Raw genomic sequence first — 22,273 nt, 5'->3', positions numbered from 1 at the left:
GTGAGGAGGTTAAAACCTAGGATGCAGTAAGTAAGATTTCTAGCATGTTACTTCTTGTATTTCAAAAGACAATCTGTAATAATACATACCACCTTCTGGCATCCCCTGTGCTTTGTGCTTTCTAGCACTAAGAACTTCCTTTGCGGAAACAAAGAAAATACGATTCTGTGCCTCTGAAGGATCCACAACTTTCAGCTCCTCCACCAAGAAATGTATACATCTTTCCATGTGCTGTCTGCGTACCTAGAGAAAACAGGGTACTGAAATAATTCTAGTAATTAAACAAACATAACTGACAGCTTTACGCCTATACTAAACTCCATTTATAGTGGTATTATAGTAATAGCTCCCATATACTTAACAAATCCAAAAATTCGAATAAACGAAGTTTGATACTTGCTCACAGAATACTTCCTCTTAAAGTAATGATCCTTCTTTGACTCTTTAAAATTCTGATGGACCACCAAATACTACGCAGCCACTTCCAAACATATTACAGACAAATACTGGTACTTACTGCTATGGGAAAAGAAAGGTTCTTATTTCTGTATTATTGACATACATGACTATACTACAAAAAAGAAATATGTATATATATTTATCAAAATTAATAGGTGGCATGTAGGCAACAACCACAAACCAGGTGGCATTTTTATTTCCTCCTTATGCTTATTTCCCAAACTTTCTTACAATGAAGCTATCTATTAATACCTTTGATATCAGAAAATAAGTGCTACAATTAATTTGCTACAATGAAGCTATTTTTATTGAGAAATCAGAACATATATAGTCTATTTTTCTTAAAACACTGTGAATTAAAGTTGGGGAGAACACATTAGCTAGGGATTAGGGTTGCAACATTAGGTTTAAGATTAGCACTTAGGTATTACAATTAGGACTAAAAGGGGCACATGGCTGGTTTAGTCAGTACACTAAACTCACATGGGGTTGTGAGTTCGAGCCCCATGTTGGGTGTAGGGATTACTTAAAATTTTTAAAAAATTAAAAAAAAATAGGACTAAGGGTAAAACTAGTTAGGGTTTAGCCTCTAGCATTGTGGCTATGACTAAGGGTAAAACTAGTTAGGGTTTAGCCTCTAGCATTGTGGCTATGATAAGAGATCTCTATCTTAAGACTTAATTTAAAAAATTAAGCTAAATAAGAATGGAAAAAACCAATCTGTGACTATTTCCTAAATCTCTGATGATTAAATGAGACCCCAATTTGAAAGAGTATAATCACACAAGAGTTAATAATAGCAGGATATAAAGCTTCATATTAAACAAAATTCCAATTTTGGGGGTGGGGGAAAGAATGAAAACAAATAGTCTAACATGTAAACAGTGATGGGATAGTGTAAATTTTAATTTTTTTAGTAAATAAACACAAACTATGATTAAAATCAGAAAAAGAAATTATCGGGCAAATTTTATATATTTTTTTATAGATCACAGACCAAATTCCAAATACTCTATTCTTTTTAAAAAGAAGTTTCTAGAGGCGCCTGGGTGGCTCAGTTGGTTAAGCGTCTGCCTTCCACTCAGGTCATGTTCCCAGAGTCCTGGGATTGAGTCCCATATCAGGGTCCTCGCTCAACAGGGAGCCTGCTTCTTCCTCTGCCTGCCACTCCCTCTGCTTGTGCTTGCTCTCTCTGACAAATAAAATCTTAAAACAAAACAAAATAAAACAAAAACAAAAACAAACCAAAAAAGTAGTTTCTAAAACCACCAGCATGACTAAAATTTAAAACAACAAAAAATACCAAGTGTTGGTAAGGATATATAAATCACTTGGAACTCCCAATCTGCTTGGGAGTATAAACTGGTACAAGCACTTTAGAAAACTCTTGGGGTCTGTGCTTACTGAAACATAATATTCTCTACCTATAATCCAGCAATTCTACTCCTAGATATATACTCACAGATTACTCATCTCTGCAGTACTGACATTCTGAGTCAGATAAATCTTTGGTTGGGAGAGCTGTTCTGTGTTATGGGACTTTGAACAGCTCTTAGCCTCTACTCAACAGATGCCAGTAGCACACTCCCAGAGCTGTGACAATCAAAAATATCTTCAGACATGGCTAAATATTCCCTGGAGATCAAAACTGCCCAACTCCTCAGGTTGAGAACTACTGGTATATACCCAACAGAAATATATACCTATGTGCACCAAAGAGACGTATGTAAGAATATGTACAGCAACACTACTCAAAACAGCTAAACATAGGAAATTTACCCAAATGCCCATCACTAGCAGAATGAATAAATCAAATGCAGTTATTCAAAGGCTGAAATACTATACAGTAATGACAATGCACTTCAACTATGCACAAGAATTTGGACGCATATCACAAATGTAATGTTGAACAAAAGAAACCTGACACAAAAGTAGATACTATATGATCCCACTAAATAAAGTTGAACAACCAAAACATTAAGCAAGGGTGTTAGAAGTCATGGTAAGTGCTCATTCTTGTGAGGGTGGACAGAGACTGGAAAGGGGGTACTGAGAATGTTCTGCTTCTTGAGCTGGATCCCGACACAGGTGTGTTCAATTTGTAAAATTCACTGAGCCGGACACTTAGGATCTGCACACTTTTCTGTTATGTTATACTTCAATAAAGAACTGTAACAAAACAAAGTTTCAATATCTAAAATGATTGGTAGTACTTCTATAACAATGTTCCTCCAAAGTACCTTAATATTCTGGTCTCTATTACATAAGTCTTTTCTCAAGAAAAAGAACAGCTACTTAGGATGTTCTATTCTATAAGGTATATTGTTTTCTCAGATAACAATGTACATGACTATATTTCACACCTTAAAAGAAAAAATAACTTACGTCTTCCATATATTCTGGCTCTGATGCAGAGGCATCCCAACGATTATTCAAAATGAAAATATTAGGCTTGGAAAGTCGCTCATTTACCTTGTGAAAAAACTGCTTTTCCTAAAAAACATCAAATACCCAAGAGTATGTTCACTTTTAACAGCTATTTTATATTTACATTTATAGCTGAAGCTCTAATCTAAAAGTCTGAACCATTTAGACAACAGTGATTAATACCCATTGATAAAGGATCCCAAAGCTCTGAGCATTACACTTCTCAAAGAAGAGAAAAATAAATTGTAAGAAGGCAAAAGTGAAGATTTTATTGCTCCTGCCATGAGTCTTTTCTGAAATTCAATTTAATAAATATTTACGTCTCCACTATAGTGCAGAACACAATTGATACTGCTGGGTAATATAGTCCATATTTTCAAAAAGCTACCTCAAATCTTTTTGCAGATTTAGTCCAAGTAAATTAGTAAAATGTAAGACCTATGTACATCATAATAAATAACAGAGAAAGGTATGTGCCTTAAATGCTATAAATGAATGTATGCTTATTCAAAGGAAAGGCAAGGTATCTAGTTGGAATTAGGAAAAGCTCCATAAAGAAGGAAGTGGTGATAAAGATGTGCTTAAAACTAATGATAATGGCTTTGTGAAAGATAAGAAGTTGGTAGTGGGGGAAGAATTGTGGGCAAAGAATATCAAACGAAGACACAGAAGTCAGAATGTACATCAAAGCTTGTTTATCAATATCCAAATACTGGGGTTATTCTAACAAAGATTTTAAACATTTATCTGTTTCTCATATCATGAGATTATAAAAAACTTGTCACAGCAAACCGGTCCATGTGATATAGATCAGGTTATACAAAAACTATTAACAGCGGCAAAACAGAGGTCTTGCTGGTAACACCTAGGTTATAATGGTGTTTTAAAAAATCGTACCATAGTTCTGGATATCAGATGTCTACAAACTCTGGAGTTTATGTGGGATGAGGATGGCTCTAGGTTATCTATTAAGTTTGACAGCAGCTTAGAATATACACAGGTACGCTGGAACCTACAGTGTACACAAGTAAAGCTGGGAAACGCTGACAAAACTTTAAGTATGAAAAGCCTTGCCTGCTGAACGTGAGGACTGGGGGGAGGGTGTGAGGTGGGAGTGTTAAACTGTATTCAAAAGACTTAAATTTAAATCATCACCCTAACAATTCTGGTGCCCATTCCTTCTGAAACTGGCAAATAACCACAATCAGTGTCACCACCACACACGTATCACACCTTGAACTTAAAAGATTCACTAGAAGCTAGAGCCATCAAACCCTAGATTCCCTATGGGAACACTCAAGAAGACCAGCATCAGCTTTTCTGGCCCCATGGCAACACAAACTCCTTTGTTCACCCTTGATATTATAGGTTCTTTCTAATCCATGATTTGGATTTCCCTCTTTTCAGAACAGACACTATCTCATTTCCTACCACTCAAACATAATAATATGATTAAATCCTACCGTGTTCATTAGTGTTGATTCAGAGTTTGCAACCAAAACGAAGACATCAGCATCTAAGCAAAACTTATCAATCCAGCTATCCAGTTCTGTAGTGACATCTGTACCTGGACTAATGGGAATAAGATAATATTGTATTTTATAATATTTTTTAAAAAGAAAATTTGATTATAGACTTTTTTTAAAATTTTATAAATTGAAGGCTAAAGGACGGATTTCTACCAGTTTTCAGCACAAAGCCTAAGAGATTTACTTTTTCACCTATAAGAGAGCACCTGTGGCTGAGTCTGTGTTTTATAAACCTCTGTATTTATTCTGCTGACAAAGAACTCCCAGAGCCTACCCAACTGACAACTTAACAAAAGCTAAAAAAAAGTTTATTTAGTAAAAAGAAATAACCTTGGGCACCTGGGTGGCTCAGTCAGTTAAGGTCTGCCTTCAGCTCAGGTCACGATCCTAGGTCCTGGGATGGAGCCCGTCATCAGACTCCCTATCCCTTCGGCCCTCCCCCCTGCTTGTGCTCTCTCTCGCTCTCCCTCTCAAATAAATAAATAAAATCTTTAAAATAAAAATAACCTTGTGATTTTTCACAAAGTAAATAACACAATCAATATTTTAATCTTTTAAAACTCTGCTTTGGAAAGATGAAAAATAAGTACTAAAAAAACAAAACCAAAAAACAAACAGGCTAATATATAACCAAAATCAAAGGTGCAAGCAGCTATGTCCAGTACAGCTCAGAAAATATTTGGGGTGCCTGGGTGGCTGGGGCGCCTGGGTGGCACAGCGGTTAAGCGTCTGCCTTCGGCTCAGGGCGTGATCCCAGCGTTCTGGGATCGAGCCCCACATCAGGCTCCTCTGCTATGAGCCTGCTTCTTCCTCTCCCACTCCCCCTGCTTGTGTTCCCTCTCTCGCTGGCTGTCTCTATCTCTGTCGAATAAATAAATAAAATCTTTATAAAAAAAAAAAAAAAGAAAAAAAAAAGAAAATATTTAAGTGCTCATGAGCATAAATAATAAAACACCCTCTGCTAAGACCTAAGTTTAATATACTACCTATACTATAAAAATTATAGTGCAACTGTCTACACACTGGCTTGATGTAGCCTAAGACAACGTGGCAAGATGAGAGGCTGGGTCATGGACATATTCTGGCCATGAAAGAAAGCAAAATTAAAAGCCCATCACCAAAACCAAAATGACTTCCATACAACACTGAAATTATAACTGAAGAAAACAAAAGAGCATATCAAAGTTTTGAAAAATCATTTAACTACCTTTTTTAGTTAAAGACATGGCTTAGCAGATGTGCATTATCATTTTACTTAGCACCAACGCAGTAAAAACACACATAATAAATGAAGACTCATCAGAAGAGCTGAAACAAAATTCCAGACGTATTCAATTCTTGAACAATGAAAAGCTATGTAACCTGTCCAGTAAGTTATCTTGGGAAACTTGGGTCTTAAGCATAAATTTATTACTGGGGCGCCTGGGTGGCTCAGTCAGTTAAGTGTTGGACTCTTGGTTTCAGCTCAGGTTGTGATCTCAGGGTGGTGAGATCAAGCCTGCAATCAGACTCCATGCTCAGTGCCGAGTCTGCTTGAGATCCTCTCCCTCTGCTACCCCCCCAACACAGCACGTGTGCATTCTTCCAAGTCTTAAAAAAAAAAAAAGGTATTACTAGTTTAAAAAATTTACCTAATCAGAGTTACCTACCTAGTTATCTAGAATTAGACAATCTCTAAGACCCAGATACTTATCCAAACTACAATCTAGAGGGGGGAAAAGTGGCTATCCTTGAAATTTCTTCTAATAGAATTAGACTAAGAAACTGGCACTTCATGTAACCAGTAAAACACATAAACCAACACCTTATCTATTCCTTAACAATCTAACAAATGAGAACAAGGCAGCAACTGTACATTTAAATTTTTATGTAATACTGTTCTATCAAATAAACCTTTACAAGGAGAAAATGCAGCTCATATGCAATTTTACCTGTCCACTAAAACCAGGTCATCTCTCAAGAGGGCACATTTTGCCTTTGGCCAAAACACATGTACAAGGCAGCCAGCTTTCAAGTCTTTGTCCATATGAAGGGCATGGGCCAGCTGATTAACTGTCTGAAGTGGAAGGGAAAGAAAAAACAAAACCCTGTAATAAAACTCAATAAAAATTAAAAACACTATGATTTGGTACATTTAGTTTTGCAAAACATATACAAAAAGCAGAACTAAATAATTTCAAATAAAACCACCTCAGCAATCTTGAGAAACTGAGTTTTAGAATTACCAAGTAGGGGGAGAAAAAAAGATACCCTTAGAACAGTTTACTCATCCACTCTGCAAAAATAGAGCTGGTAATGTTTCAAATGCCCAATAAATGAACTATGGCAGTGGAATCCTATGTAACACCTGAAGCTGATATTGTATGTATGAAAATAAATTTACAATATATTAAGAGAAAAAAGGCAAGTCAAAATAGCACACATGAAACCATTTTGTTTACAAAATACAGAGGAACACACATTTAACTCTATACCACGGGGAAGAGTTTCCACTGGCTTTAGGGAGCATGTGTGTTTTTTAGTTTCTTTTTGCCCATTTGTATTTCCTGTCTCTTCTAAAATGTACTGCTCAGTAGTAAGGGGTGAAAACAGAAGAAACATTATTAAAATAGGTTTAAAAACACCAGAGTAATAAGACCGAAACAATACAAGAGAAGCTCAATACATATTCTTTTAATATAAAGGATTTTTCTCAGCAGTTATTTACTCACATAAGCCTGCTTGACATCAATGACTATGCCTTCTCTTTCCACTTGAATTCACTAAAATATTTCTATTTCTTAAGGTGATTTCTGACATATGCTAATTTATTAATGTGTTATTTTAATACCGTTCATGTATATGTTAAATATACAATAAATACAAAGGGCTTAATATAAAATTAATATTCAAGGAAAAGACATCAGCACACACACAAACGAACTGCAGAGGTATTAATTTTTAAAGGGAAACATCTATTTTCAAATGGGCACAACAGTCCTGATCAGGGTTGAGGTGAATCTCCATAGTGACAATGTTAGCCAGGTTTTATTTTTGCTTGCTTTCATAAACTTTTTGGTAGAATTATAAACTTGTACTAAAATCTTGATGCCTGGTCTATAAAATTAAGATAATAAAAGCACCCATCTGACAGAGTTGTGAGGTTTGAGTTACCGCAGGTACTTAGAATACTGCCTGGTACTTAGTGTACAATGAAGTATTAGCTGTTAATATTGCATTTTTTTTTACTAAGTAAACTATTACAGCACAAGACTCAAAGTCTATACCTTAAAGCAGGCCACAACTTGAGGTAAACAAATTTAAATTCTGGAGTAAGGGAGAGGAGCAAAAGAGCATGAAGGAAGTAGAGAGCACAGGCCAAGGAAAAAGGAGATGATTACTTTAAAATATCATAGTACATTTTACTTTTAGGATCTAAAGCCACGCGTAGTTTGAATTCTGATTTGGTAAAAATTCTGATTAAGAAGTGATTCCTTCATTTGAATGGGTTAAAAGTTTGAAAATATCTTCATAAACATCACCTCCTTTATTTGTCATAACTAATCTAAAGGGTATTACACAGACTGAGTTATCCGAGCTAAATCAAACAGCAAACTCACAGAACAGTAACTAGACTGGTGAATTCAACTCAGTTTTGCAAAAATTAATATGGCATGGATCTTTAAGCACTAAACTTTTGCATTTGTGGAGGAGATCTTAAGATGTAAGAGAAAGTGGGGGAAAACAAAGATTTGAGAAAGTGATGATACTGAGAAACACTTTTTTCCCTTCTTTTGGCTGAAGGAACCTAGTGGCACTGGGTTCCTTAAGAAATTTATGAAAGGTAGGGAATTGCCAATGGCCCTTATCTGATAAAACTATTACATTTATTCATGAATGTGCTCACTAAATACTTCAAAGATAAAATAGTTTCTAAAGGCACAGACATGCCTCAAAAACATTCCAGAGCCCAATTTTTTAAACAAAGTTTTCTTTCAAAAGATGAAATTCAATTTGAGATTAAATAGCAACAATACACTTCAATAATGTTATTTCCACTGAGAACATTATTTTTAAAATGTAATAAACTTTTAACTTTAATTTACTTTAAGGACAAGTTTTATTCTTCTAATAAGGTATGCTTTAAGGTATATTCTTCTAATAATTTAGCTCCGAAGCAAAAAAGTTTTAGAGAATTCAAAATATTAGTGATGGCTTTAAAGCTACAAACAGAAACAGTAATGGTTCTTCTATCTGTAGCAATGTAGACATCTTACAAAAATTTTTAAAAAAAAGAACAAGTTAAGGACATTATTTCAGGTACATTATGTTGCTAATAGCCAAATATTTTACCTTCACACTCCTTTTTTCATCTGATCCTTCTGTCATAAGATAGGCTTTATCTCCGTCAGTTCCCTCAACACTCAGGAAGCAATTGGTTGTATGGCCAATACCACTAGGGAGGACTTTATCCCACAACATTGCATTGATAACAGAGCTCTTTCCACTGCTTGTCCTGAAGAATGAATATAAAAAATCACGAAAATAAAACAGTAAAAACTTTATTCTTTCACTGGCTGTAAGGCCAACCTTTTTTAGAATTCAAACTTTGTTGAAATTTCATCAGGTTGCATTTTTTACAAAAAAGTTGCCAACCTGATTTACACAAATACCAGGAATGTACATATTAGAAAAATAAAGGAACACAAACCCCATCTTTCCTATATAGTTATCCTTGCCTTTTTTAAATCTTTCTTGCTTCTTGTGACAATCTGAAATCACAGCCCCAAATCCTTCCCATCACAAGCTATAGTCTAGAGTCCCCAACTCCTTAAATCAGGGCTGGATCTTTTTCACATCCAAAGCTATTACCTATTTCTCCTTCTCAAATAGGACAACGGAGTCATCACCTCACCAGGAGGCCTCTTCCTTCCCATTCCCACTCCACCCTAATCTGAGTTAAGGCCCATTTATGGACCTACCTCATACTAGACTCTGCAAGGCCCTGAGAGTAAGGTCAAGCAGGAGAAGCAGACAAAAAAATAAAACAAAACAAAAACAAACAGCACAGCTTTGTGGAAAAGGCTTAAAGGGCATAAACAGGGCACTTTAGAAGAGAATAACTGAGAAGGAATACTTTAGAGCAGTCAGGGAAGGTTTCTCAGGTTGTAACATTAAGGATGAGATCTGAAGAGTGAGAAAGAGCCAGGCATAGATGAAACCAGGCTAAGGGAATTCTAAGTATAGGAAATCACAAATGCTAAAAAAGCCCTAAGATGGGCTTAAAACTTAGTTTTGTGAGGAAATAAACGTTTCTGTTGATACACAGCACATGATATGGGCCTACTCATTTGTCTTTGCATCCCTAGTGCCTAACAGAGTGCACAGTACACAGGAAGTTAACAAATGATTCTTAAATGAACATGAGCTGTGTCAGAGACCGCTCTATCACTCCAGATAGTTATGTTAACAAATGGCATTTCCTACTCTCCCCCTGGGAATCGTGGGGCTGAGAATCCTTTTTGGAAGGCACCCCTGATTATTAAGAGAAACTTAAAAACTCACAAGTTATGCATATCATTTATCTTTTTTTCTTTTTTTTTAAGATTTTATTTATTCATTCGACAGAGATAGAGACAGCCAGCGAGAGAGGGAACACAAGCAGGGGGAGTGGGAGAGGAAGAAGCAAGCTCATAGCGGAAGAGCCTGATGTGGGGCTCGATCCCATAACGCCGGGATGACGCCCTGAGCCGAAGGCAGACGCTTAACCGCTGTGCCACCCAGGCGCCCCGCATATCATTTATCTTTATTTCTATTCTTTGGACTGGCTGAGAAGCTAATTCTTAGAGATCAGCATCCTTAAAAAGTAAAAATACGACTGATCTTTAGAAAGCTTCACTTTATACCAAGAGCTAAAATGAACAAATGCTTTTTCATGCTAACAGCTTTAGCATTTAGCAAAGGGAGAAACTCTTTGTGGGGCAAAGGGGGAGAAATACCACTTGCTGAAACATCAGAAACAAAGTCGGGGATATGACTTAGAAAAGCTGATTTCTGGAAACTACCCTTGAGAGAAACAATAAAGGATTACCTGCCAAAAAATGCCACTTTCATATGTCTCCGAGACAGCACCTCACCAATGATGGAAAGCTTGTTTCTATAAGCCTGTATTTCTATCAGATCATCCTCAGTAGCTATTTGATCAAGTTCTGGATTCCTGTATGTTGCTACAAAATTGAAAAGGTGTTAGAAAAAGGGATAAAAATGAATATCAGGTTAATTATACAATTATACCTAAGATATGCACATATTTTCCATATTTTGGCTTTGCTCTATATTAACATGGCCATTTGAAAAGTAAAAATGCCACAGAATCTGAGTATTTGGTAAAAGGTGAATGCCTGTTGCAACATGTCATAAGAATCCCCTCCCCAAAATATCAAAACTATTAAAAATTACAGGGGCTATCCTCAAGCTAAAAATCTGGTGAGGGAGCGTTAGGAAGGACAAGTAAAAAAGTCTGACTCAACCAACCTACCAAATGTTTCCCCACTGTCCCTGAAGAAATATATAGAATCCCTCCCTTTTCATTGTACCCTTGACAGTCATGTAATCTTAAGAACCAGAAAAGCTTTCAACAGTTACCTCCAAAGCAGTATTCCCCAGTAAGACATTCCTCACCAACCTTGAACACTCACTCTAAGAAAACATCTTTTACCCTTTCCCCCACCACATTCCAGCCTCATCTGAGAAGATTAGATAAGTCTGAGATCTAGACTGACAGCTGACTTGGGGAAGAGATAAGTATGATGGCTTAAATGTGGGCTGCCTGATTTTTAGTCTGGGCATTTACTAGCTAGGTGATCTTGGGTAAGTTGCTTAAAGTTTCCGTGCCTTGGTTTCTTCATCTTTAAAATAACTGCAATTAGGGACGCCTGGGTGGCTCAGTCGGTTAAGTAACTGCCTTCAGCTCAGGTCATGATCCCAGGGTCCTGGGATCGAGTTCCACAATGGGCTGGCTCCCTGCTCAGTGCGGAGCCTGCTTCTCCCTCTGCCTGCCGTTCCCCCTGCTTGTGCCCTCTGACAAATAAATAAAATCCTTAAAAATAATGATAAAATAATTGCCATTTAAATCTGTCTCAGCATTAATATGAAGATTAAATGCATTATTACTATAATACAGTGCTTAGTGGTATCATAAAAACAACCACTTATATCTTAGGTTATTAATATCACTTAATCTTCCTTTGAGGGCAGAAATGGGTTTTATTTGTTATGGCATCTCTCTTAGACTATACAGCAATGCCTTATGTATGTGTTCAGTAACTAAGAGTGAAAGGATTACGCACCTGTATATACTTTCAACCGCATTATTTTAAAAACTTAGAGAAACTAACCTTCAACAAAATGGGATCCTTCAGTAACAAACTCCAGTAATTGGTCAAAGATTGCAGTAATTGCCCTCTTAGCCAGCACAAAGTGCTTCAGTGGAGAAGCAGTTTCTGCCATTATGTTACTGGGGAAAGAAAATTAAAGTTAGAAAAGCACAAATTAGGGGTGCCTGGGTGGCGCAGTTGGTTGGGCATCCGACTCTTGGTTTCTGCTCAGGTTGTGACGTCAGGGTCCTGAGATCCGGGCCCACTGTCAAGCTCCAAGCTGGGGGGGGGCGGAGGGCTGCTTAAGTTTCTCTCTCTCCCTGCCTTTTCCCCCCTCCCCCACTCTCTCACTGTCTCTCTCTAAAATAAACAAGTCTTTAAAAAGAAAAAATAAAAGCACAAGTTAAACTACATGATAAAGACATGCAAATTAATGACACCTTCCTACCACATTAACTCCCCAGTGAAATAACCTAAACTGCCAAAATACTTTGGATAAATGTTTTTTGAAGAGTGCTTTAGGCAAGTAATTAAAGACTACTTTTCAGTGGTAGTCCATTAAAATAATTAACTCTATTGGACAAAATCTTGGTTGCAATTTCTATTTTATATCCCTTTGGTGAAGATGAAATTGGCAAATTGTGACTGCACGTGACTCTTAAGAACAGGGTTAGTGAGATGGAGCAAGTTCTCAAACAAGAAGTTTCTCAACCTGGAGCTCTAGGGGACGGAGATGGATACCCAGAATGAAGAAACAAAATTCCAATACCATAATGTAATTCCGACGTTTAAAAAAATTAGTTCTCGTCGCAACAAAAAAAGCAGGCAACGCTTAAAGCGAGCATTAACGTTTCCAGCTAAAGTACCGAGAACTTCAAAGAATGTAAGTTAAAACAAATTTTCTTTTTTGCCAACTTCTCATGAAAAAGACACCAAACGAAAACGATTACACTCCAGTCTACTCCCGGTATGTATGCGTGTGGAATGGAGCAGAGTGGCCATAAAAAAGGCCGAGCCTTCCAGAGGGTCAGGAAATGACTTACTGAAGGAGCTGTGTGGGAAAAGCGGGCGAGGGCAACGACCCGGTTCAACCGGCTGTGAACACCTACCTTGGGGAAAGGCTTTCCACACCGGCGCTGGAGCCCCGCCCGCAGAGCTGGGGACCGGACCTCTCCACCGCCCCGCGAGCGCCAGCCCCAGACCGGGCTCCAGGCTCCGGCCTCGCGGCTTCCGCGGGCCGACCCGGCCGAGGGCCCCGCTCGCAAGTCCGCTCGCTAGCTCCTTTCCCGCAGACCCGCGGCGGTGCCTCGTCACAGAGCTCCGGCGCACGACTCCCCGCCCCTTGTCCCTGGCCGCACGAAGGTCACCCCGAGCGAACTGAACCCGCCGGCGGCCGAGGCAGCGAGCACTCACACTGTCCCGGCTCCGACTTGTCACCCGGCAGCCGCAGACCAGCCTCAACCCCCAGGCCTCTTCATACTCCCAGAAGAGACTGGGAAGAGGAGAGGAGGTGGGAGGGGTGCCAAAAGGGCGGTCACTTCCGGTTTCTTCTCCGCCCCGATTTTGTTTGGCTCCGTGGCCGGAAGTGCAGCCACGCCGACCTCCATTTTTCTTAAGGGCAGAAGGCAGGGCTTGTTGAGGCTAGGGAATGCTACCGGATTGGTTTTCCGACACTCCACCCCGCCGTGTGTTTGCTTCCCGTCTCTTCTCCCAGCAAAGTCTCCAAAGCTCTGCCTTGTTTAGGCATAGCTAAGCTTCCACTTTAGTGAGGGACATTTTAAAAGGAGGTGGGGTGAACTGGGATGAGATGGGGTTAGGGCTGCCAGACCAAAGGGATTTCTGCTTACAGCAGCAGCCCCAATAAAGGAAAACCTTTTGACCGCTCCACTACTCTCTTCTGTTGTATGATTGGCTTCGTGGGCTTGGAGTACGGGTGTGTGTGTGTGTGTGTGTGTGTGTGTGTAATTACTTTAGAAGTGAGACTTAAGAAATTGGTATATTGTTGACGAGTGTTTTTCAAATTTTATACTTAGAAATCACCTGTGAATCTTGTTAAACTGCACATTCTGACCACTGGGTCAGAAGTGAGGCCTGAGAGCGTGCATTTCTGACATCCTTGGAGAGCTGCTGCTGCTGGTGTGTACATGGCTTAACAGTTGGTTTGGAGATTTCTTTCCAGAGCTAGTAAGTGAGATGCAGTTTTGTAAGTGAAGCCACTTCATCTTTCTGAGCCTCAAGCACTTCATATATAAAACTGGACTACTAATAATACCTACCTTATAGGTCGTTGTGAAAATTAAATGGGTCGATAGCATGTAAAGTGCTTACAACACTGCTGGGTATATAGTTAGAGCTAGATAAAGAAATAATGTTCTATTGGGATAGATGAATATCTAAAAAAAAAAAATAAACGAGATCATTTCGGATGTGCTTCCTACTCTAAAAAAAAGAAAAAATGACAATGGGATAGACTATGGGAAGAAAAATGAGAAAAACTGAGCGACACAGGGTGATCCTTTCTGGGGAGTTAATATGTCCTTGATTTTCCCAGGAAACCAAACCTTGGAATATAGGAGGAAGAGTGCCCCAAACAGTGGGAACAGGGAGCCCAAAGGCCCATAGGAAGGAGAGTGGTATGGTGGGTGAGAAAGAAAAGGCCAGTATATCCGGGAAGCAGGGAGGGAGAAAAAAATGTGGGAAGTTTAGAGAGGTTAAGTAGCTGTAGAATCATATAGGCCAAGATCAGAAGTTTGGATTTTATTGTAAGGGCAATAGCTAGCTGTTTTAAACTTGGGGACTGATACGATTTACATTTTAAAGGGTCACTTTGATTGCCCTCTAGGTACTGGACTCTACCAAGATTCCACACAGTGTTTATTAAAGGGCCAGTCCACTGGCTGGAATTAGAGGCATTTCATTTAAAAATGGCTTTTAGTATTAGTAATATACTAAAGTTGTAGGCATAATTGCAAAATAAACTGGAATCATTTGACTTCAGTGTTCTATGCTTTTTAATCCCTTATCGCCTTTTACCAATCTCTCTCCACACTATAAACAAACGCACACACATAAACAGTATGCTAATCATTCCGCTAGGAGTCCTTATATTGTATTTCTATCAAATTTGTTTTCCAATAAAGATCTACTTCAGGGTGCCTGGGTGGCTCAGTCAGTGAAGTGTCTGCCTTCGGCTCTGGTCATGATCCCAGGGTCCTTGGGATGGAGCCCTGTGTTGGGCTCCCTGCTTGGCAGGGGAGCCTGCTTCTCCCTTTCCCTCTGCCCTTGCTCACGTGCTCTTTCTCTCACTCGCTCTGTCTCTCAAATAAATAAATAAAATCTTATTTTAAGAAAAAGATCTATTTCTACAATAGATAAAGATCTGTTTATGTAAGAAAACTTTGCATTATAATGTAAATGCCCATGTGCAGTCGCAAACTTTGCTGGTGGGAGGGTTATAGTGTGTATCAGTCAGGATTCAGAGGGCAAGAGATTCATTGCAAAGAATTGGCTTCTGTGATGGTGAGGCCTGGCTAGGCAAATCCAATATTTGTAGGGCAAGCTGTCAATAAGGGCAGAATAGAAATCTCCCTCCTCCTCTTCCTCCTTCTCCTCCTCCTCCTCCTCCTCCTCCTCCTCCTCCTCCTCCTCCTTCTTCTTTTTTTTAATTAAGAGGCAGATTCCGTGGCTCTTAAAGGGGCAGAGTGGAAATCCTTGGGCAGGACCTGATACTGCAGTCCACAGGCACAATTCCTTTTTAGGAAAATTTCTATTCTCCTCTTAAAGCCTTTTAACTGGTTGGGTCAAGCCCACCCACATCATCCCAAAATAATTTTCTTTACGTAAAATCAACTGCTTGTAGGGGCGTCTGGGTGGCTCAGTCAGTTAAGTGGCTGCCTTCCGCTCAGGTCATGATCCTGAGGTCCTGGGATCGAGCCCCACATGAGGCCCCCTGCTCAGCGGAGAGCCTGCTTCTCCCTCTCCCTCTGCCTGGCGCTCTGCCTACTTGTGTTCTCTCTCTGTCAAATAAAATAAATAAAATCTTAAAAAAAAAACAAACCCTCAACTGCTTGTAAATGTTAATCACTTATACTTTCCCAGAAACAAGTAGATTCGTGTTTGATTGAATAACTGGGTATTATAGGCTACTCAAGTTGACACATAAAACTGTCTATAACATTGTTGTGAACTATTTGGGAAAATTATTCAAAATTTATAATGTGAAGGCCTTTTGACCCAGCAATCCCAGGAAAATAAACATGTGAACAGACATTGGGCTATAAATATATAACCAAATATTATAAATATATTCAAAAATACAAATAAATATTTAGTAAAATATTATTTAAAACCATGAAAAATTGTAAACAATCCATGTACCCCCAAAGGAGATGGGTTAAATAAATGATGGTATGTGGACAGTATGGAATATGATGTAGTCATTAAAGTTTGTTTTAGAAAAATACTTGACACAGATATAATCACCAGTATATAAAAATATTTCTGTAATTGTGCAATACATATATTTTATTTCTGGATGATGATATTACATGTGATTTTTTTTTCCTTTGTAGTTCTCTATTTTCACATTTTCTATATTAAGCATGTATTTCTATAGTGAGAAATACATAGTTTTTATTTGTAATTCTTTTTTTTTTTTAAAGATTTTATTTATTTATTCGATAGAGATAGAGACAGCCAGCAAGAGAGGGAACACAAGCAGGGGAGTGCGAGAGGAAGAAGCAGGCTCATAGCGGAAGAGCCCGATGTGGGGCTCGATCCCATAACACCGGGATCACGCCCTGAGCCGAAGGCAGACGCTCAACCGCTGTGCCACCCAGGCACCCCTTTATTTGTAATTCTTAATAAAATACATACATGTCTAGTAACAATTCTGACTGGTAAGCACTATAATTTACAATGGCGTTAAGGCATTAAGCAAAGAGGCATGAAATTTTAAGGACGAATTTCAAGCATCAACCAGCATGTGGAGGGTGAAAGCATTCACCACTTTTAAGATCTGTTCATATGTTCATTCGACTAATACATATTGAAGAAGAAATCTTTTAATGCAAGAGTGTGGAACTTGAAATCTGAAGACCTCGGTTCAAATCTAGACTATACCACTTAAGAGCTATGTGAAATCCTTAACTATGCAAATCAGTTTTGAGCATAGCGAATCTCAAAGGGAACTTTTGCTTTATTTATATTGTTTGAATTTTTAAAATCTTGACGGTGTCCCTTTGTTAGTTCTGTAAATAATAATTAACATGTTTATATAATTATTGTTTTTTAAAGTTAAAATGAGTTATAAATCGCATTATAACAAATGTTTTACTATAATAAGTAATAAATAATTTAATGCATTTTTTCTTTTAATGGAACAGACCTCATAGGCAAAAACCAGCAGAGTAAACATAAAGAAAAAAAATTAAAATACAAAGACTAAAACAAATAGATTAACAAAAACTAAAATGTAATAATTCAAAAAACTTATAAATTTGACATACCACTGCCAAATCTGTTCAAGAATGTCAAAAACAAGAAGACACAAATCAAGGGGAAAGTAACTCTAGTTTTATACCATAAAGCCAATAAATTTGAGAACTTAAATGAAGTGTAAAATTTCTGGGAAGCCATCAAATACCAAAATTATCCCGAGGAACAAAAGGAAAATTGAATAAGTTAATAATCACTCAAGACACTGAAATGGCAATTTCCAATGTATATGTATTTTTAAAAGCCACGCCTAGATGATTTTAGAGGTGACTTTTCACCAAATCCTTTAAGAAGAGATTAATCTTATCTCATACAGGTTTTGGCCGCGAACAGAACATAGAGGAAACACCCAACTCATTTACAAGAATAGAATAACCTTGATACTACACTGGACAGGACGTGCAAGTAAGAAAAATTACATTTGTGAATGTAGAGGCAAACATTCTTCATGAAATATTAGCTAACTGAATTCAACATTGTGTTTGAAAAAAGTTTTTGTCCAAACAGGGTTTTCCTGGAAATACAAAGATAATTCAACATCTGAAAATCAACCAATGTAATTTGTTGTATTAGTAGAGTAGAGGAGAAATCCCACCTATTTATCTTAATAGGTGCAGAAAAAGTCATTGCTTAAGTTTAATACCTATTTATATAATAAAAGTTCTTAGAAAACTAAGAAACCTAATAAAGACTACCTACCAAACGCTACAGTAAATAAACCTACTGGAGAAACTTCAGGAATCTTACATCTAAGAGTAGAAACAAAAAACGGAATGCCTGCTATTGTTGGTTCTGCTCACTAATAACGGTGCTCATTAGTAATAAGAGTGGAAGTCACAACCAAATTCTGCCATAAGAAAAAAGAGCTGTTAAGGACATTTAATCCCTTAAATTTATGTCATTCAGAGCAGATTATATGATAATTTACATTAAAAATTGAGCAAAGATGGCTATTAGAACTGAGAAGACTAGAGCCTGAAAAGGTGTCTATATACAAAATCAATGTTTAAAAAACCAGAAGCCTTTCTGTGTACCTGTAATATCCCGTTAGAAAATAAGTATGCCAAAGAAACCCAAACTGCAAAGAATCTAGGCATTGCCTTAACAAAAACTACCTATGACGTTCATGAACAAAATTTAAAAAAGAACATTAAAAAGAGACTTGAGTGAATGGAGAAATATACAATATTTACCAAAGGAAAAATTTCAGTGTTGTGAAGATGTTAATTCCCTCTAAAATGATTTAAAATTTTAATGCCATTACAACAAGACTTCAGATGGAATTGGAACTAATCCTAAATTTACATGGAAGAAGAGAAAGTCCACCAATAACTAGTACAGTTCTCCCAAAGAGTAGACGGAATAAATCCACACTACCTGATATTAAGACACATTACAAAGCCCTAATATTTTAAGCATACTGTAACTGTAAGCCTGAGGTACTGTTGCTAGAACAGAGGAATATAATGAGTATAGACACAGACCTGTATGCCAGTTATGCCCGTGGGCAGTTGCTATACTATAAAATTGGTAGGAACACTGAAGGAAGATGCATCATTTAACAAATGGTATTAGGGAAATTGGCTCACTTGAATGGAAACAACAACAACAACAACAAAAGAACAACTTGACTCATACCAACACACAAAGAAACTCAGACCTGGACATGCAAGGTATAGCCAGAAAATTATTAGGAGAAAATGTAGGAAAATAATTTTATGACATTGGGGTTAAAGAGGATTCTGTAAACAAGATGCAGAGAGCACAACTTGTAAAGGGAAAATGTAATGGATCTAACTAGTTAAAGATTTCTGTTCAACAAAAGACATCAGTAATAGATAATAATCTGGGATTTTTGTTTTTGCAGTGTACATAGAAAACGAAAGACCGATATTTAAAATTTATTAAGAACCTTTGAAAGTCAACCAGGAGAGACAGTTTGCAAAATAAGAAACCAAAATATCTCAAAAGTATATTAAGATATTTTCAATCTTGTTAGTAATCTGATAATACAAATCCAAGCAATAATAATGTACTACTTTATGCCCCTCAGATTTGCAGAAAATTAGAAAGTGGTGTGATATTAACTTTCGGTGAGGATGTAGTGATATATGATCTTCTGATGGGAATATAAATTTTAGCCATTCTGGATAATATTTTGGAAGTATTTAATCACAAGTATACTATGTGTATACGTAAGTCAACCCACCCACCCACCCTCAAAGAAAACCAACACAAACCCAAAATACCTCAACACATACAAGAATGTTCTGGTAGCTTGTGCATAAAACAAATACAAATGCAAAAGTCACTCAAGTTTGATATTTAACTGAATTGACTTCAGAAATGTGAGAGAAGAATTTCCTGCCTTATATGGTGAATCTCTTTGAGGACAAGAACCATAGTTTATTTATCCTCATATCCCTGAGCACATGGCCTGATAATAGATATTCCATAACTATTTGTTAAATTGAAGAGTAGTGAAATAGAAGTTTTTAAGGAGTTGCAGAGACTCCATGGACTATTTGAGAAAAATTTAGTAACATTATGTCCGTTGTTCATGGTTGTAGTGATACAATTGATAGTTAGCAAACAGGGCTTAGAAATCACTCGTGTTTGGGTCCAGTACTGTCATTTTCTCTTTTCAGGTGTCTAGTATAACATTCTGTGAAAAAAAAAAAGGCACATTTTAACTTTTTCTAAAGAAAAATTTTTGAAGAGTGATAGGGAAATTAGAAGTTCTGTTTATTCTAGCTTAAAAAACATTTGACTGGGGCGTCTGGGTGGCTCAGCTGTTTAAGTGTCTGACTCTTGGTTTCACCTCAGGTCATGGTCTCAGGGTCATGGGTTTGAGCCCTGCTTCAGGCTCTGCACTCAGCATGGAGCCTGCAGGAGATTATCTTCCTCTTCCTCTCCCTCTGCTCCTGCTCCTGCTTGTGTGCTCACACTCTCTCTCTAAAGTAAATAAATAAATAAATAAATAAATAAAATCTTTAAAAAAGCATTTGACTAATGATATTAGATAACCATTTTTCTAAGCTATAAATGAAGAAGCTTTGATCAGAATTTTGTATTCTCAAATTTCAGACTTCCATGTATCACCTACCCAACTTTTTCCATGTCTATGTATCATTACTTACTTATTTTTCTTCAATCTGCTTTTTTCTTAAAAAGATGTTTTGTCCTAAGTAAAAATATTCATGAATCAGATTAGATGTGACAGTTAACTTATAATTTATAACCATGAAAATAAGACTTGTACCACATACAATTATTTTTATATGTTGTGCACTTCATGAGTCTGGATTAGATGACCTCTGAGGTCCTCCCAGACAGACTAACATTCTGTCATTCCAGGTTAGTTCCTCCACTTCAGTGTTTTAATTATTTAGTAAAGAACACTGAATCAGTGCCATAAGGAACTTAACCATCATTTTGTGACCATAAAGAAGTATTTATTAAGATCCGTGCCATGATATTCTGCTCCTTAAAATCCAAGATAGATTCACTGAAATTTATAAATTCAGCACAACCAACTACTGTTAGACAGAAACATGTAAAATATTTATATACAGAAACCAGTGGTGTGGTATATGGTGTGAAGGAAGTAAGTTATTTTAAAGTTTGGAGGATAGAAGAATTAAAGAAAACGAATTTACTCTCACCCTGTTAATTGGGAAAACTTTAATCTTATGAGACTTTCTGGAGACTTAAGCGAGGTGTGGAAGAGTTGCAAAGATGAAGGTAATCAACCGTAGATTTTGTTAGAGGAATATGTTTTAGAAACATGAATAATGCCATTAAAAGAAGAGGTAACCCTAAATAAAATGAACAGGGTAGGCAGGAAAAGAGAATCTAATATTCTCAAACTTCAGTCAATTCAAATTCAGAACATAATGGCGAATGGCCTTTACATAGAGGATTAAGGAAAAAAAATTACCCACCAGAAATTACATTTGATGAGAACGATTCCAATTCCTGCTCTCAGGTTATTCTAAATAGAAAGGCAACAAAAGTATCAACTATTTCAACTATAATGTTTTTTGGTAGTGGACACTATCTGGGTTAAGGTTAAAAACTAGAAAACTTTGAGTTTCCATTCAAAACATACTTTCCATTAAATTTCCCAGGGTATAGGTCATTCAGCTCAGTATTTTTAGGGAAAAAAAAAAGACTATTCAGGTTATATTCACTTGCCTTTTTAAGACCAAAAATAACACTTTTGAAAGTTTTAATAACAAAAATTCCTTTAAAAAACTGTCTAAATAATCACCCTTCTTAAAATGTGGGAATAATACTAATAGATAATACAATATTCCTATGTAGCAGTGTGAGAAAATTATTTTTTTAGTTTTTATTTTTTAAAAGGATTTTAAGTAATCTCTATACCCAACATGGGGCTTGAACTCACAACCCTGAGATCAAGAGTCTCATGCCCTGACTGAGCTAGCCTACTGCCCCCCCAATATTGTTTCTTTTTAGAATGAAGAAATTAATTTTCATAAATGAGATTTATTTTGGGTTTGGGCAGTTACCAGTTTAACACCAAGATTACTAAGGAGAATGAACTTAAGGAAGTTGTGATGGCTGATGCTTTAATACAGAAAGTCTTTATCCAGAAAATTATTTTCAATGGCTAGTATGAAGTAGGCTTCAAACAACACTGTCTTAAAATTTTAGTTTTTAAATTTACAAATTGAACATACAACTTCATATAATTACATGACAACTTGTAGCTTTGTGAATTTATATTTTACAACACAAATGTACACATTTCTTTCTCTTAGATTTGAATGTTGTCTTAAAAGATTAATTTATCGAAAGCTAAACCAATATAAGGAGTACATGTAAATCCATAACCTAAATGCCATGAACAAAAATTCTTGTAGGTACTCTATCTTCAGTCATCAGAACTGAAAGTTATAGGCAAAGGAATATATACCCCCAAATCTCATTTAAATTTATAGGAATGAGACTGTGCTAATTATAGGGTAAACCTGACCAACC

General features: G+C 37.0%; 1 protein-coding gene across 2 annotated transcripts in view; it reads right to left on the bottom strand.

Moving 5' to 3' along the window:
• MFN1 (mitofusin 1) overlaps window positions 1-13,309 on the bottom strand; it is a 31,541-nt gene extending 18,232 nt beyond the window's left edge. The window contains exons 1-8 of one of the 2 annotated variants that reach the window (XM_026498297.4): window positions 13,184-13,309; window positions 11,792-11,910; window positions 10,486-10,621; window positions 8,748-8,910; window positions 6,347-6,471; window positions 4,350-4,458; window positions 2,845-2,952; window positions 90-243 (exon numbers count right to left, since the gene is read on the bottom strand). In XM_026498297.4, coding sequence (XP_026354082.2) covers window positions 90-243; window positions 2,845-2,952; window positions 4,350-4,458; window positions 6,347-6,471; window positions 8,748-8,910; window positions 10,486-10,621; window positions 11,792-11,903 — 907 coding nt within the window. In that variant the 5' untranslated portion in view covers window positions 11,904-11,910; window positions 13,184-13,309. Of the gene's footprint in view, window positions 1-89; window positions 244-2,844; window positions 2,953-4,349; window positions 4,459-6,346; window positions 6,472-8,747; window positions 8,911-10,485; window positions 10,622-11,791; window positions 11,911-12,879; window positions 12,979-13,183 lie in introns of those variants that run through there. The other variant, XM_026498289.4, reaches the window with a different exon arrangement.
• Between the last annotated feature and the right edge of the window lie 8,964 nt (window positions 13,310-22,273).

The sequence above is a fragment of the Ursus arctos genome, unplaced genomic scaffold (genome assembly GCF_023065955.2).
Source record: "Ursus arctos isolate Adak ecotype North America unplaced genomic scaffold, UrsArc2.0 scaffold_4, whole genome shotgun sequence".
NCBI lineage: Eukaryota > Metazoa > Chordata > Mammalia > Carnivora > Ursidae > Ursus > Ursus arctos.
This window is presented reverse-complemented; position numbering and strand designations above follow the sequence as displayed.